This window comes from Malassezia globosa, assembly GCF_000181695.2.
Source record: "Malassezia globosa CBS 7966 chromosome Unknown mgl_sf_15.1, whole genome shotgun sequence".
Classification (NCBI taxonomy): domain Eukaryota; kingdom Fungi; phylum Basidiomycota; class Malasseziomycetes; order Malasseziales; family Malasseziaceae; genus Malassezia; species Malassezia globosa.
In genome coordinates this window covers 70,207-83,492 of record NW_001849855.1, presented here as the reverse complement: position 1 = coordinate 83,492, position 13,286 = coordinate 70,207, and the positions used below count along the sequence as shown (strand labels likewise).

Genomic DNA, 13,286 nt, shown 5'->3' with positions numbered 1-13,286 from the left:
GAGAGAGATACGATCATGGCACCCGACGAAGTGGACCAAGAAGATCCGCTGCAAGCAGTTGTTTTGTGTGATGTGTTCAACCAGCGTTTTGCTCCACTGACACTGGACCATCCACGGTGCCTCCTGCCGGTGTGCAATGTGCCGCTGATTGAATGGACACTCGAGTCGCTAGCATCAGCTGGTGTACAGGAAGTGTTTTTGTTGGCTACGTGGCATGTCGAAAAGGTTCGCGAGTACCTAGAGAAGCATCATCCTTTGTTGTTCAAGCCGCAAAGCTCGCGCTCTCAGGGACCGAGTGCCACATCGCTTTCTCGCATATCGCTGATCCCTGTGCCCGAGGCGCGCTCTGTCGGCGACGCAATGCGTGAACTTGATGCCCGTCAGGTCATCAAGTCGGACTTTGTGCTTGTGCACGGTGATTCACTAGGCAACCTCGACATCGCATCCGTCGTACGTGCCCACAAGGAGCGCCGGCGTGTGGACCGCAATGCCATCATGACGATTTGTGCTATGTCAGTCGCAGAAAACAGCCGTGCCCGCCGTCATGGAGACTTGTCGGTGTTCACTCTTGTGCCTAACACGTCCCAGCTTGTTCACTACACGTCAATCCCGGCTATACCTCGAGTTGCTTTGCTAAAGCTGCCACTTGAACTATTTGAGAGCGCTCGGGATCTGGATGTGCGCAATGATCTCGTCGACTGTGGTGTGGACGTCTGTGCCATTGATGTGCCGCCTTTGTTCACAGAAAACTTTGATTACCAGTCGTTACGACGTGAATTTGTTCAAGGCATTCTCACATCCGACCTGCTGGAAGCAAAGATCTTTATGCATGTGTCACCACCGGCCAGTTCGACATCGACGTCCGCTGGCGAGCCATTTTCCACGGTGTCGGGAGGTGTGCTGGGCTCACCAACGTACGGGGCCGGCTACATGCTTCGTGTTTGTGATCCAGCGCGTTATGATGCTGTGAGTCGCGATGTATTAGCTGGCTGGACATTTCCCTACACCCCCCGCCTTGGTATGCCGGATGGTGCCAAGTATACCAAGTCGTCTGGCTCCTGCTTCGTTAGTGACCGTGTAACGATATCCAGCTCCGCATCAATAGGTCGTCGGACCATGCTGGACGCACACACGCGCATTGAGGATGGTGCTATTGTAGGTGAGTCTGTGCTGGGTAAGAATGTCCTGGTCGGCCCTGGAAGTGTGGTGCGTCATTCGTACTTGTGGGACAGCGTCTCTGTCGGGCGGAACTGCACAATTGACGGATGCATTCTCGGTGTGGGCGTTCAGATCATGGACCATGTGCACCTGGCACATGGCACTATGGTGGGCGATGGCTGCATCATTGGGCCTGATGTGTCACTCGCGCCATTTTCGCGTGTGTCTATGCATGCCTACCGCACTAGTGAAGATGACTCTGGCGACGAAGACATGGATACTGACGCTGACACGGCACTTGGTAAGGCGTCTCGAGGCTGTCTATGGGCCTCGCTGGATGCAGCCGCCGCGTCCCTGGCACACGACGAGTCCGATGACGATGACGTCGACGTCCTTGAGCATCCACGCAATGCCAAGTTGTTCATGATTCGTCCTGACACATCGGGTGTGGAGCTGAGTGACGCGGCCTCAGATCTGTCTTCGATAGACGCAGACTCAGAGCCTGGTTTGATGGGCAGTGACATGGGCGACTCGGACGACGAAGACTCGGACCTGTCTTCGTCGCTATCGGCGAATGGCTACGGCAGCATGTCGCTCACGCTCCCAGGAGGTACAGAATCCCAGACGTATGGTGAGAAACTCGAGACGGAGGAGCGCGTGCGGGAATTTGAAAATGAAGCGCGTGCTTCTTTGGAGCGAGCGTTTGAGGAGAAGCATGCACCCGAAAATGCTGCTATTGAACTCAAGACGCTGCGCATGGCAAGCAATGTGCCGCCGGGTGAAGTTCGCAAGGTGGTCGTGTCGTTCCTTCTGGGCCGGTGCTCTGTGGAGCGGGCGAAAGAAACGGCCGATCTCCTGGATCATTGGGGCCCGCTTTTGCAGGAAGTGGCTCAAGATGACCAGGTCGAGGCCCTTGCACTCATGCAATCATACTGCGCCTTGCACCTGTCTCATACACGCCTCTTCCTTCCCCTACTCAAGAAAGTGTACAACGATGAGATTGTCAGTGATGAGGCCATCCTGACATGGTGGCGGCATCCGTCCAGTCGGCACGTCGTGCTGCACGATGAGCACAAAAAGGCTGATGCGCAGCAGGTCGTGCTCGAGTTGCGTAAGCGCGCCGAGCCTGTTGTGCGACACATTCTGGAGACCGATGATGATGACGACGAGGACGACGACGATGAGGAGGAGGAGGAGGAAGACGAAGACGACGACGATGATGAGTAGAGCGGGCGACATTTATACATGCCAGCTACGTTCCAAGTGCGTATGCGCTTGCGATCATTTGCACAATATCTGTCCATTCAAGCATCGCACCCTGGCCAACATCTCCGCAAGCGAGGCGTTTGGAGATGGGTCCATAGACCTTGTACCCAAACGATTCGATAGTTTTGATCTGCGCAACCGTTAGTGGATGCATGTACATGAGAGTATTCATCGCAGGAAAGATCCAGGCGGGTGTCGAGGGCGACAGTGCGCGCATGAAGGACGTCAATACGTTGTCACAGAGACCATGACACAATTTGGCCAGTGTATCAGCACTGCATGGCGCCACAAGCACGAGATCCGCCCATCGTCGAAGCTCTATGTGCAAAACAGGGTCTCCTACACGTTTCCATGCACGCCATTCATGTTCATCTGTCCATACGCGAAGCCGTGGTGACTTGGCATGTATGCCTGTTCTGTTCATCTCGGCCAAATCTGCCACAGAAAAGTGCTGAGACGAGAGGTCCATCGCCTCAATTTGGTCCCTCTGGAAAAAGTGCAAGGCTGCTGCACTCGCAACGACAAATACATGAACGTTTGCATACTGAGTGTGAGACTCCATAAGCTTTTGTTCTCTCATGTACGTACATTCATCAAGCGCTCGACCATGAGTGGAATTTTCACACTGGCCACACTGCCTGTGCATGCAATCACTACATGCAACGGACGATCTCGTGTAGGTGGTCTAGCGAGTTTCGCGTACGAACTTTGTAGCGAGCGCGGCACAATGGCACCCGACGCGTCCATGCTTGGCTATCACTCACACACACAAACACACTGAGATCCTCCAACAAAGTTAACAAAGCCTAAGCTCCTAGGAGCATGCATGTGCTAATATGATAGAGATGGACCGTGCCGGATGCAATCCTCCACAATGGTTCAAATCCGATTCACAACATTCACACTACGGAGTTTACTTGATTCTGAAAGACATCCCAGGTCGACTCTAATTACGTCTCAGAGGGCGATGGCCATGCTTTATCAGCGACTCGGGCCTCTAGAATTCGTGCACGCACCAAGTCATTGTACTTCGCCAGCTGATTGTACTCGCGTTCGAACACTGCTGGCTGCGACAAAACACGATAGATCCGCATCGCAGCGTGCACCTCATCAACATTGCTCATGCCAATGAGTGTGCGCAATACAGGCACGCCATTCGAGTCCACCGCCTCCGACCCACTTATGCCACGGAACAGAGCAGTTTGGCCCATAACGACAGAGGGGTCGACAACTGAGCAAGGAGAAGCTGCATCCTTCTGAAGCTCACGCAGAGCACCACGTGCCGCTGACATGAGGCGCGTATCGGCTGGATGCCATGCAGGTGGGTCGCGGTCAGAAAACAGGCCCATTGAGAATGGTGACGCATTGAGCACGAACGGCGCACGCCACGTCGCTTCTCTTCCTGGTGGACAGGCGGCAAACAAGTCCTTCCAGGCAGGCAAGAGGTCCGAATGCAATGTGTGATGGCTGTAACTAAGAACAACGTCGAGACATCGATACGGTGGATGCGAGGCAACTAGTCGGACGATCCGAACCAGCTCACCGAGTGGGTATCCACTAATACCAACTTGACGCACCAGACCCTGATCTTTCAGCTCGAAGAGCGCACGCACGGCGTTCAGCACTCGCTCGTCGCCAGGACCGCGGATTTGCGATGCATCTTCAGAGGCTATGCCAAGCACCTTTTGCGCCTCCTCAGGGGACCACACGCGCTCCTGTGCTGTGCCAACTGCGCAAGCCTCGAGCCATCCAGCATTACTGCCCTTGACCGCCTCGGCGGGTTGATCACTGACGAACTCCACATCATGTAAGAGTGCCACGTCGAGGTATGTTGTGCCCAGACGCTCGAGGCTCTTACGGATCGATGTGTGCACGCGCTCGGGCGAATAGTCAAACATGTGTTTTTCTGGCCCGTACCGCCCGCATTTCGTGATCAGGAAGTACGATGATCGTGGGCGCTCAGGAGCCAAGATTCGTAGCGCACGACCCAGCACAAATTCGGACGGGAAGTAGTATGGCGACGAATCCAGCGCATTGATGCCATACTTAAATGCTAAGCGTAAGGCTCGCACTGCTTCATTGCTGTACAAAACGCTGTCTTGATTGTACATGCCATGGCCAAACACACCGCCCCCAAACAGAGAGGGGACGCTTGCGTCGCAAAGTCGTTCAGCGGAGGAGCAGCACGTCTCCAAAGCGGACGATCACCGTCTTTGACATCATCATACGGCAGGTCCTCCAGAGGAACAATCGGCCCAAATGCTTCAAGAGGGGGATCTTCCGTGGGTGGGATTGGCATACCTTGCCAGAGTCGGGCTCGACGCAGCTTCGTCTGGCTCAGACAGACGGACGAGGCCTGACCCCTGGAGGCCCACGTCATCCTTTACATAATCGTGGGTGACGTGCGCACGCGCCATCGGACAGGACGGGCGGCCACTCGGGCGAATGTGGGCACATTCTCCACAGAATTCTAAGTCCGCATCCGAGATAGGGAAAGGAGGGGGGGGGGCGTTCCGACTGGGGTAGAGCGGTTAGACAACTTGCATCGCAACAACCATGTCTCTTTCGACGAAGCTAGCTATCACAGATGTTGACTTGACAGACAAGCGCGTGCTGATGCGCGTGGACTTCAATGTGCCACTTGATGGTGAGAAGATCACCAACAACCAGCGTATCGTTGCAGCCTTGCCCACGATCAAGTACGCCCTTGAGCACAAGGCCAAGGCAGTCATCCTCATGTCGCACCTGGGACGTCCAGATGGCCAGAAGCAGGACAAGTTCTCGCTGAAACCCGTCGTGCCTGAGCTTAGCCGTCTTCTGAACAAGGATGTGCAATTTGTGCCTGACTGTGTGGGCGCAGAGGTCGAGCAGGCGGTGAATGCGGCGTCAGGTGGCGCTGTGGTCCTGCTGGAGAACGTGCGCTTCCACATTGAGGAAGAGGGCAAGGGCAAGAATGCGCAAGGAGAGAAAATCAAAGCCGACAAGGATGCTGTAGAGCAGTTCCGCGCTGGCCTTACGAAGCTTGGCGACGTGTACGTGAACGATGCATTTGGCTCGGCGCACCGAGCCCACTCGTCGGTGGTGGGTGTGAATCTGCCGCAGCGCGCCTCGGGATTCCTCATGAAGAAGGAGCTGGACTTTTTCTCGAAAGCTCTCGAGTCGCCAGAACGCCCCTTCCTTGCGATTCTCGGCGGTGCCAAGATCTCCGACAAGATTCAGCTCATCGAGAACATGCTCGACAAGGTCAACATGCTGATTATTGGCGGCGGTATGGCCTTCACCTTCAAGAAGGTTGTGAACAACATGGCCATCGGCAACTCGCTGTACGATGAGGAGGGTGCCAAGAAGGTGAATGACCTCATGGCCAAGGCAAAGCAGAACAACGTGGAAGTGTTCTTCCCTGTTGACTTTGTCACGGCTGACAAGTTTGACAAGGCTGCTCAGGTCGGAACGGCGACAGACGAGAGCGGCATCCCGGATGGCTGGATGGGTCTGGACGTTGGCGAGAAGAGCCGTCAGATCTTTAAGGACGCTGTGCTGAAGGCCAAGACGATCCTGTGGAACGGCCCACCAGGTGTGTTTGAATTTGACAACTTTGCTGGCGGCTCCAAGGCCGTTCTGGATGCCTGTCTGGAGGCAGAGAAGAACGGTTGCAACGTCATTGTGGGCGGTGGTGACACGGCTACAGTCGTGGCTAAGTACAACGCCGAGGACAAGATCTCGCACGTCTCGACGGGTGGTGGTGCGAGTCTCGAGCTCCTTGAGGGCAAGGAGCTTCCAGGCGTCGCTGGCCTTAGCCAGAAGTAAGCCCGTGTCGTCGGCTTGTACAGGCTAACCACTCAGCGAGGAAACATCCCTGCATGCTCGTATGTAGGTCTTGAATGGCTCGAGAAGCCGTAGATGTCATTATGTGATGATGCGTATATGTGTCCCTATAATTTTTTTCTTTTTTCCTCTTTCACTCTTTCACTCTCGTTCCCATCCTCTCGATCTCCCCTGACCTATTGCTGCCATACAAAAGCGAGCTCCTGCTTGAGGGTCTCGTTGCGGTACTGAAGACGCATGTCCGGTACATTGGTCTTCGAGACATCGTTGCCGCTGGGGCCCGGCAGAAAGAAGCGTCGTCCGAGCCAATGACGTTTGATTTCCATTTCCCAGCCAGACTGAATCACACTATTGCGAGCCAGCTCACACATGTCAGTCGATGACAGCTTGTAGATCTGCGTTGCCACACTGTACTCTTCCAAAAGGGGCTCCTTGGACAGATGGAACTGCAATGGATCGTCTGTCGACAGTGTTACGACGAGACCTTTGCGGAAATAGTCCGGAAACGGATTCCGTTCGTAAGCCAAGAATAGCGCATTATTGCTCAGGGGCGACATGGCCAAAGGAATCTGCTTCAGGTAATACAGATACTGAAGAACTGGCACCTTCCGCAGGAGAATGCCATGAGAGATCGATTGCGACGTGAGGTACGCAGCTGCCAGATGATCAGGATCTCCCGCTTCTCCCGCATGTGGGCGCAGCACCAGCGTATTGAAACAGCGAATGCGTCGCCACTGATTCAGCGTCGCAAGATTCGCATACATGTAGTAGAGCCAGTATGAATACGGCGGACTCACTGCGAAATTCCATTCCTTCGGTGGCGGGAACTGACGCAGGAAGCGGCGCTCCGGCTTGCTTTCATCATCGACAATGTCGAAGCCCACTACCCGTTGAAGCATGATGTGCAGTTTCGGATGCGATGCAGGATCGCTCGTGACTTCGAAGAGTGGACGGAACACATTGTCCAGTAGCTCTTCAAAGTTCTGCACATTGCCGTTGGCTTTGTACACGTCATACAACCGAGGCACCTGGATCAGCCAACGCACATTGGGGCTGAACAGGTGGTGGTCTACGACCCAAGCTGCGAGCTTGTCCCATTCATGCGGATTCCGGCCGTAGATCGAGATGCGATACTCACACATCTGGTACTTGCTCTGCTCAAGATCATGCGTCACTTCGCGAGTAATTTCAGCCAGATAGCGGCCGCGGATGTAATTGTCCGTCTTGAGGAAAATTTCACGCAGCTTTGACTCACCGATTGGATTGTACTTCAGATTGAAGCGGTCAAAGCGGTGGAACGAATCCATATGCGCATGCATGTCGAGGGTATCGATGCTGAGGTCATAGGCCGTGAGCCCCAGCAGCTGGAACACTTGGTGCAGCGTCATAGGCTCGCCATCCCGGCACAAGACCACATCGTCCGCATGCCTCTTGATCTTCGCCTTGATGAAGCGCAGCAGATGCTTCTGATTCATACTCGCACTGTGGTGCACATGTGTATCGACTTTGCGCACATTGTAAAAGTCTCGATGCGACACGCGTTTGAGCATATCAGACTCGCGGTACTCGTTCAGCAGCTTGTACAAATTCCACTTGCCTTCCAGAAACTTGAGCCGACGCCAAGCAAATGTCTTTGCTGGTCCATCTGATGTAATGCTGTGTAGTATGTCCAGGTCATGAAACCACTCGCCACTCGGCGTTACGTGTGTGAGACACTTGTCGCGAGCGGCTGTCCAGGCATGGAACACGCCGTCCACCATGCCAAATTGTACATCTGCGCCATCGAGCTCGTGCTTCGGCGGCATGTCGATGTGCTCCATCCGAAATACGCCGGGCACACCACCACAGCTCTCCAGGAGCTCCTGAGCCGCAAGGACGTTCGCATGCGATGCAGGCTCCAGTGGCGCATGGAGCGACGTGCCGTTCTCCTCAGTGGACTCACGCACGAACGTCGACGTGGGCGCTGGAGAAAACTGCTCCCAGTGTGGGCGGGGTGGGGGTGGATAGATGCGCCATGGCTTGGGACGGCCATGCACCGTATCCATGGCACATCCATCAATGCGAACGGAATTCGGCGCCACTTGCATGGCGGGTGCTGGTACATCGACGTTGTGCTCCGCCGCCCATTCTGCACAGTACTCGGCATCCCAGTTCTTCGGATTGTCATACAGGTTCGCCTGGAGACTCTCGTTCATGTACTTGTCACGCATTTGGAGGCATTTTTGCAGGCTGGCAAAGAGTGGTGCGCATTCAGGTGGCATGTGCGGCGTCATGGAAATGAACGTGTTCACTTGGTCCTTGTTATCTAGATCCAGTAGCTCCATCCCTAGCGTCGGTAAGCTACCAGCTTCGGCGGCCATCGCCGTGAACGTTGCTATATTGTTCACGGGACCTGCTGTGCCGGGTGTTTCCTCGGCGGACGGTGTGCCAGCAGGACGAGACTCGTCCTCATAGCTTGGGTACATCCATTCAGCATCCTCCTGCTGTGTTTCAGACATGAACGAATTGATCGACATGGTGGACGCCACGACGCAGTCACCAGAGCTCTCGCGAGCAATTGTCAGGAACCACCAAAGCCGCTTGAGACGCTGCTGCTCCTGGCCAACAAAAATTTGGGCCCACCTATCTCCACGTCGTCGAAGGTGCACGTGGAGAGGCTGGGCTCGTGTGGTGGCGACGACGATGCCGTCGCGAGTCATGGGTACGTTCGCCACGTGGTCGGTCGACGCGTCTCGCGGTGCGTGCGTTTGATGTGATGTGATGTGATGTGGTGGGGGATGAAATTTCATCGCATCCCGACAACTGGTACAGGCTAAAGATACCAACATAGGACTTGCATGCCTGTCGAGCTACAATGGAAGCACAGCTGGCGTCGATTCGTGCGTCATTAGAGAGTCTGCATACGCAAAATATAGCCACCATTGCGCACGCGAGCCGGCCGGCGTACTTTACGAATGCGGTCCTAAATCCACAGCGCCTCGATATTCTCGAGCTGATTCGCGACGCCGACGCATTAGAGAGCTCTTTGTTTGTCACGAATCGGCAGCCGGATAGTGAGAATGCACCTGGTCCTTCTACAGCGCCAGCGGAGCCTAAGCCATTCTTGCGCCCTGTGCCTGTACCGACGCCCCTGAAGCAGGCACCCACCTCCGATACAGACGCACGAACCTACCTCTTAGCCGCCGAGAAGCTACTGCAGAACTACCACAATGCGCCGCGTGCACGCAAGCACATCCGAATGCTGCTGAAGCGCGAAGCAGAGCTCCAGCGGCATATGGCACGCTACAAAGCGACGATCGCCCAGGCGGGCAAGACACCGGCCCAGCACCATGCTCGGCCAAGCGCGACCACCACAACGCCGGGTCATCAGTCTCGCCCCTCGTCTCAAAGTCTGCGCCAGCTCAAGGACGACATTCAGCGAGAAAAGATGGAAATCCTAGCTTTGGAATCCATGCTAAGTGAGAGCGAGTCGTCTGTACAACATCGCACATCGGCCGCAGACGCTGGCCGCTCGGCCACCTCTTCGCCAACCCGGCTTCCTGTTCAGGCAAAGGCACCTCATACGCCCGTTACACGCTCATCAGCAGCTCGTTCCACGGTCGCTCGCTCGCCCACAGCGGAACGCACTCCACTGGGTCGTTCCATAGCAGGCGACTCGCCCATAAGACCGAGTCCCAGCTCCTTGACGCCAAACCGGTTGAGTCAAAGTGTTTCAGGCTCGCCAACCAGGGCTGCCACACCACGCTCGGTCGCTCGCACATCGCCAAGAAAAGCGGCACTGTCACAAAGCGTCGCGTGCTTCTCCGACACAACCTACCACGCCCCTTGTCCAGCGAGACAAACGGCCTCTGGCTCAGTCTGTCAGCACGCCCCGGAGCCCGCACTCGCCTGCGCGTTCCTTACGCACGCCACGCACACCGCGCACACCACAAACGCCGCGATCCACGCGAGCGCCCCGTGTGCCCAGCACGCCCCGAGCATCGCCGCCGAAGAGTTCAGCAAGCCCGTCTCTGGTGCCACATGGCGTCATGCCAACGCCCACAGAGGAACTGGAGCGAATGAGTGCAAAAATATGGGAACTTTTTGGCGAGAACGTGCGCTATGCAGCGCCTGGATGTACATCGGCCTCGTTCCCCGACACATTCAAAGTGTTGCGCGCGCTGGAGCAGGGAGCTCCGAACGATGCCGACACAGCTGGCATCACCGGGGATGCATCCAACCCGACGGTGCCGCCGAGCATAGGCACCATAATGATGGCACATGTCCTGCTCCTGCTCATGCGGTCGCAAGCACCTCACACACTCCCTTTGCCTATGATCAAAAGCTACAGCGATAATTGGTGGAAGCAAGAGGGTCAGGACCAGGTCCGTGCTGGTGTCGAGAAGCCAGCGACTCGGAATCCGCTCGTTCAACAGCTGGGGATCGATGCATCGGATCTCGAGCAGACCGGCGATGCACTGGCTACACGCGCCGTCTACGGCCTCGTTGCTAAGAAGATCCTGCGTATTCAGCGGGCGGGCGGTGCTGCCAATGTGCGCTTTGCCTAGCTAGGGCTCCAACACTTGGATACGTGGCTTGTGCAGCTGCTGGATCGGCTGGTCCATCTGAGAAATCACCCGGTTGGCGCTGCTGACGTGATCTGCTCGCAAGCGCTCGTCTTGTTCTTGCTCAAGCTTCAAAAGGTATGCCTGAACGTGCGCGTGCAAAGAAGCTGGATCGGCAGCTCCGTCCGCATGCAAACATTGTGCATAAAACTCGAGCTTCTTGGCCACTGGACGACTCTGTGGTCGCAAGAGCGCATGCATATCAGCCAACGCCCATGTGGTCCAACACCATGCCGGCTGGTCTAGCTCTTGTACCGCGCGTGGCGCTACAAGCTTGGCAACGAGCTGCAGTAGGCTTTCGAGCATTCGCAGCGGTTCAGGACCACTGCGCTCAATGCCAACGGCTTGGAGGAAGCACAGCGCCGCCTCCTCGGCAGAATCAAAGCACATGCGGCTATGCTTGGACGAAAAAAATGGAACCAATTTGAGCATCAGATGCGAGCAAGTCTTACGGTCTTCGTCCGTATCGAATGCCGCAAAGCTTTGGACGTCAAAGTACTGTAACAGGTACGCATAGACAAGACTGCACAAGTCAGTGCATGCGTGGGCCTTGATGGGGCCCGTCCACGTACCATAGATACATGAGATGAAATCGTAAATCCACTTGGGTTTCTGCGCGTGCAAGGCAAGCAAATGGGGTATAGGAAGACACGTGTTCCCAGGGACGTGCTCCATGTGTGCTGCTTATCCACCATGGCGACGAGACGTCTTGTGCATCTGTAAAGTAAATTTTTGCTGCCTGTTCTGGATGCCTTAGGAGCATCGCGAACCGGTCACGCTCCTTTATCGTGAGCATACGCAGAAGTTGGTCGACGGGTATATCTTCTGTAAGAGGGTGACCTGGTACACGTTTTCTGTTCTCCACGCTGACATTTTGGTCGTCGTCGTCGTCGTTGTCGTCGTCGTCTTCGTCAGCTCCATCATCTATGACGCCCTCTCCCGTCTCGAGTCGCCACAATAATTCCATGACCTTTTTCCGTTCAGCTTCATCGACACTCGTGTCTTCCGGTCTAAGATTCTCGCGCACTGTTCTTGCAGCAAAAGAAGGCGCACATGCGTGTGATGCACTTCGAAAGCATGTTGTCGAACAATACGGTGCTTGGCATGTGGGACAGGTGTAGGACGCTTCATTCGTCAAGCAACTATCATCGTTAGATATGGGTCTATGCGGAACGATTACGTACATGCCACACAGCCGGGAGCGGCCTTGTTTTGAAAGCACATCTGGCACATAACCCACGCTCTTATCACGTTGAATGGCTCTTCGAATATGGTACAGGTCCGACACAGACATGAGTGTGTGGAGGAGAAAGGATAGTCCAGTCACAACGTCAGACCCAACCCAACCCCCGCCAAAAAAAAAAAAGAGGAGTGAATGGATGGTATATTCGGGAGGGAGGTGGGAGGTGGTCGGGAAAGGGGGCATTTCTTTACTACTAGCCTATGATGCAGGCATCCAACGTGGACGGTACTGGACTTGGGGCTGCAATATAGCTGGTGCACTCTGAATGATCTTCAATTCTCGCATGCGCATGATCTGCACACGGTCTTCTACACTGGCTTTGTGCGCTGGGGCAAATGGATCAAGACCAAGTCGAGCGCCCTCTGCTTCCATCGTGGCGCGTGTGCGTGTCAGGACATGCTGGAGAGACGCTACTGCAAGCATCACTGCATGGCTTATAGGCAATGCGCATTCTTCTTTGCTTGAAGGAGGTATATCTGATAGCGGCGTACGCGCGGCCTCTGGCAATTCGTGCGCATGTTCGGCAAAACGTGCCAGGACGAGAGCAGCGAACAAATCACCCACGCCAGAAAAGTACTCGCCCTGCGATGGGAATGTAAGGAACCAGGGCGACAGATGACCTGTCCAAGACGAACCAACAAGGAGCATTGTCGGCTTTCCATCTGACATGGTCGGCTCGACACCAAGCTTGGCCAAGTCTGCAGGTGGAAGATCCAATGAAGTTATGACCACATGTGGCACCTTGTATACGGTATGAAGCTTCTCAAGCACTCGGTACAGCGAATCGAGACAAGTAATGTTCTCGTCAGCAAGCACCTGTGCCTCATACTGGTTCGGGCATATGATCGTCGAGAGCGGCAGCATGCGCCGGTACACTGGCAAGACGTCGGCATTTACATACATTCCACGATCCATATCTCCCATGACGGGGTCTAGCAAGTAAATCATGTCAGGCTTTTGCTCACGAAGTTTTCGGATAAACGATTCCACGGCGCACAGGGCTTCTGGCGACGGTGTATAGCCTGTGAGGACGCGATTCTGGCGCAAGAGCCCATTGCTTTCAATAGCTTCGAGCAGACCTGTGATATGAGCTGCATCCATTCGTTGACCACCCCATCGGCCATACCCCGTATGATTCGAAAATTGCACTGTGTTGACTGCGTCGACGTCCCAACCAAGCAGCTGAGACG

General features: G+C 55.2%; 8 protein-coding genes across 8 annotated transcripts; 3 read left to right on the top strand and 5 right to left on the bottom strand.

The window, feature by feature from the left end:
* Positions 1-15: 15 nt before the first annotated feature.
* Positions 16-2,385, top strand: MGL_4182 (uncharacterized protein; the record flags this gene model as incomplete). The annotated part of the gene is made up of 1 exon (XM_001728651.1): positions 16-2,385. The coding sequence occupies one exon, from the start codon at positions 16-18 to the stop codon at positions 2,383-2,385; it is 2,370 nt and encodes a 789-aa protein (XP_001728703.1).
* A 54-nt stretch (positions 2,386-2,439) lies between these two features.
* Positions 2,440-3,171, bottom strand: MGL_4181 (uncharacterized protein; the record flags this gene model as incomplete). The annotated part of the gene is made up of 3 exons (XM_001728650.1): positions 2,440-2,554; positions 2,583-2,968; positions 3,013-3,171. The coding sequence occupies 3 exons, from the start codon at positions 3,169-3,171 to the stop codon at positions 2,440-2,442; spliced, it is 660 nt and encodes a 219-aa protein (XP_001728702.1).
* A 203-nt stretch (positions 3,172-3,374) lies between these two features.
* Positions 3,375-4,535, bottom strand: MGL_4180 (uncharacterized protein; the record flags this gene model as incomplete). Its single annotated transcript, XM_001728649.1, has 1 exon — positions 3,375-4,535. One exon carries the CDS (start codon positions 4,533-4,535, stop codon positions 3,375-3,377), a length of 1,161 nt encoding a protein of 386 aa, XP_001728701.1.
* A 445-nt stretch (positions 4,536-4,980) lies between these two features.
* Positions 4,981-6,231, top strand: MGL_4179 (uncharacterized protein; the record flags this gene model as incomplete). Its single annotated transcript, XM_001728648.1, has 1 exon — positions 4,981-6,231. The coding sequence occupies one exon, from the start codon at positions 4,981-4,983 to the stop codon at positions 6,229-6,231; it is 1,251 nt and encodes a 416-aa protein (XP_001728700.1).
* Positions 6,232-6,425: 194 nt separating this feature from the next.
* MGL_4178 (uncharacterized protein) lies at positions 6,426-8,765 on the bottom strand (the record flags this gene model as incomplete). The annotated part of the gene is made up of 1 exon (XM_001728647.1): positions 6,426-8,765. The coding sequence occupies one exon, from the start codon at positions 8,763-8,765 to the stop codon at positions 6,426-6,428; it is 2,340 nt and encodes a 779-aa protein (XP_001728699.1).
* A 1,512-nt stretch (positions 8,766-10,277) lies between these two features.
* MGL_4177 (uncharacterized protein) lies at positions 10,278-10,796 on the top strand (the record flags this gene model as incomplete). Its single annotated transcript, XM_001728646.1, has 1 exon — positions 10,278-10,796. One exon carries the CDS (start codon positions 10,278-10,280, stop codon positions 10,794-10,796), a length of 519 nt encoding a protein of 172 aa, XP_001728698.1.
* Positions 10,797-11,528, bottom strand: MGL_4176 (uncharacterized protein; the record flags this gene model as incomplete). The annotated part of the gene is made up of 1 exon (XM_001728645.1): positions 10,797-11,528. One exon carries the CDS (start codon positions 11,526-11,528, stop codon positions 10,797-10,799), a length of 732 nt encoding a protein of 243 aa, XP_001728697.1.
* A 766-nt stretch (positions 11,529-12,294) lies between these two features.
* Positions 12,295-13,197, bottom strand: MGL_4175 (uncharacterized protein; the record flags this gene model as incomplete). Its single annotated transcript, XM_001728644.1, has 1 exon — positions 12,295-13,197. The coding sequence occupies one exon, from the start codon at positions 13,195-13,197 to the stop codon at positions 12,295-12,297; it is 903 nt and encodes a 300-aa protein (XP_001728696.1).
* Between the last annotated feature and the right edge of the window lie 89 nt (positions 13,198-13,286).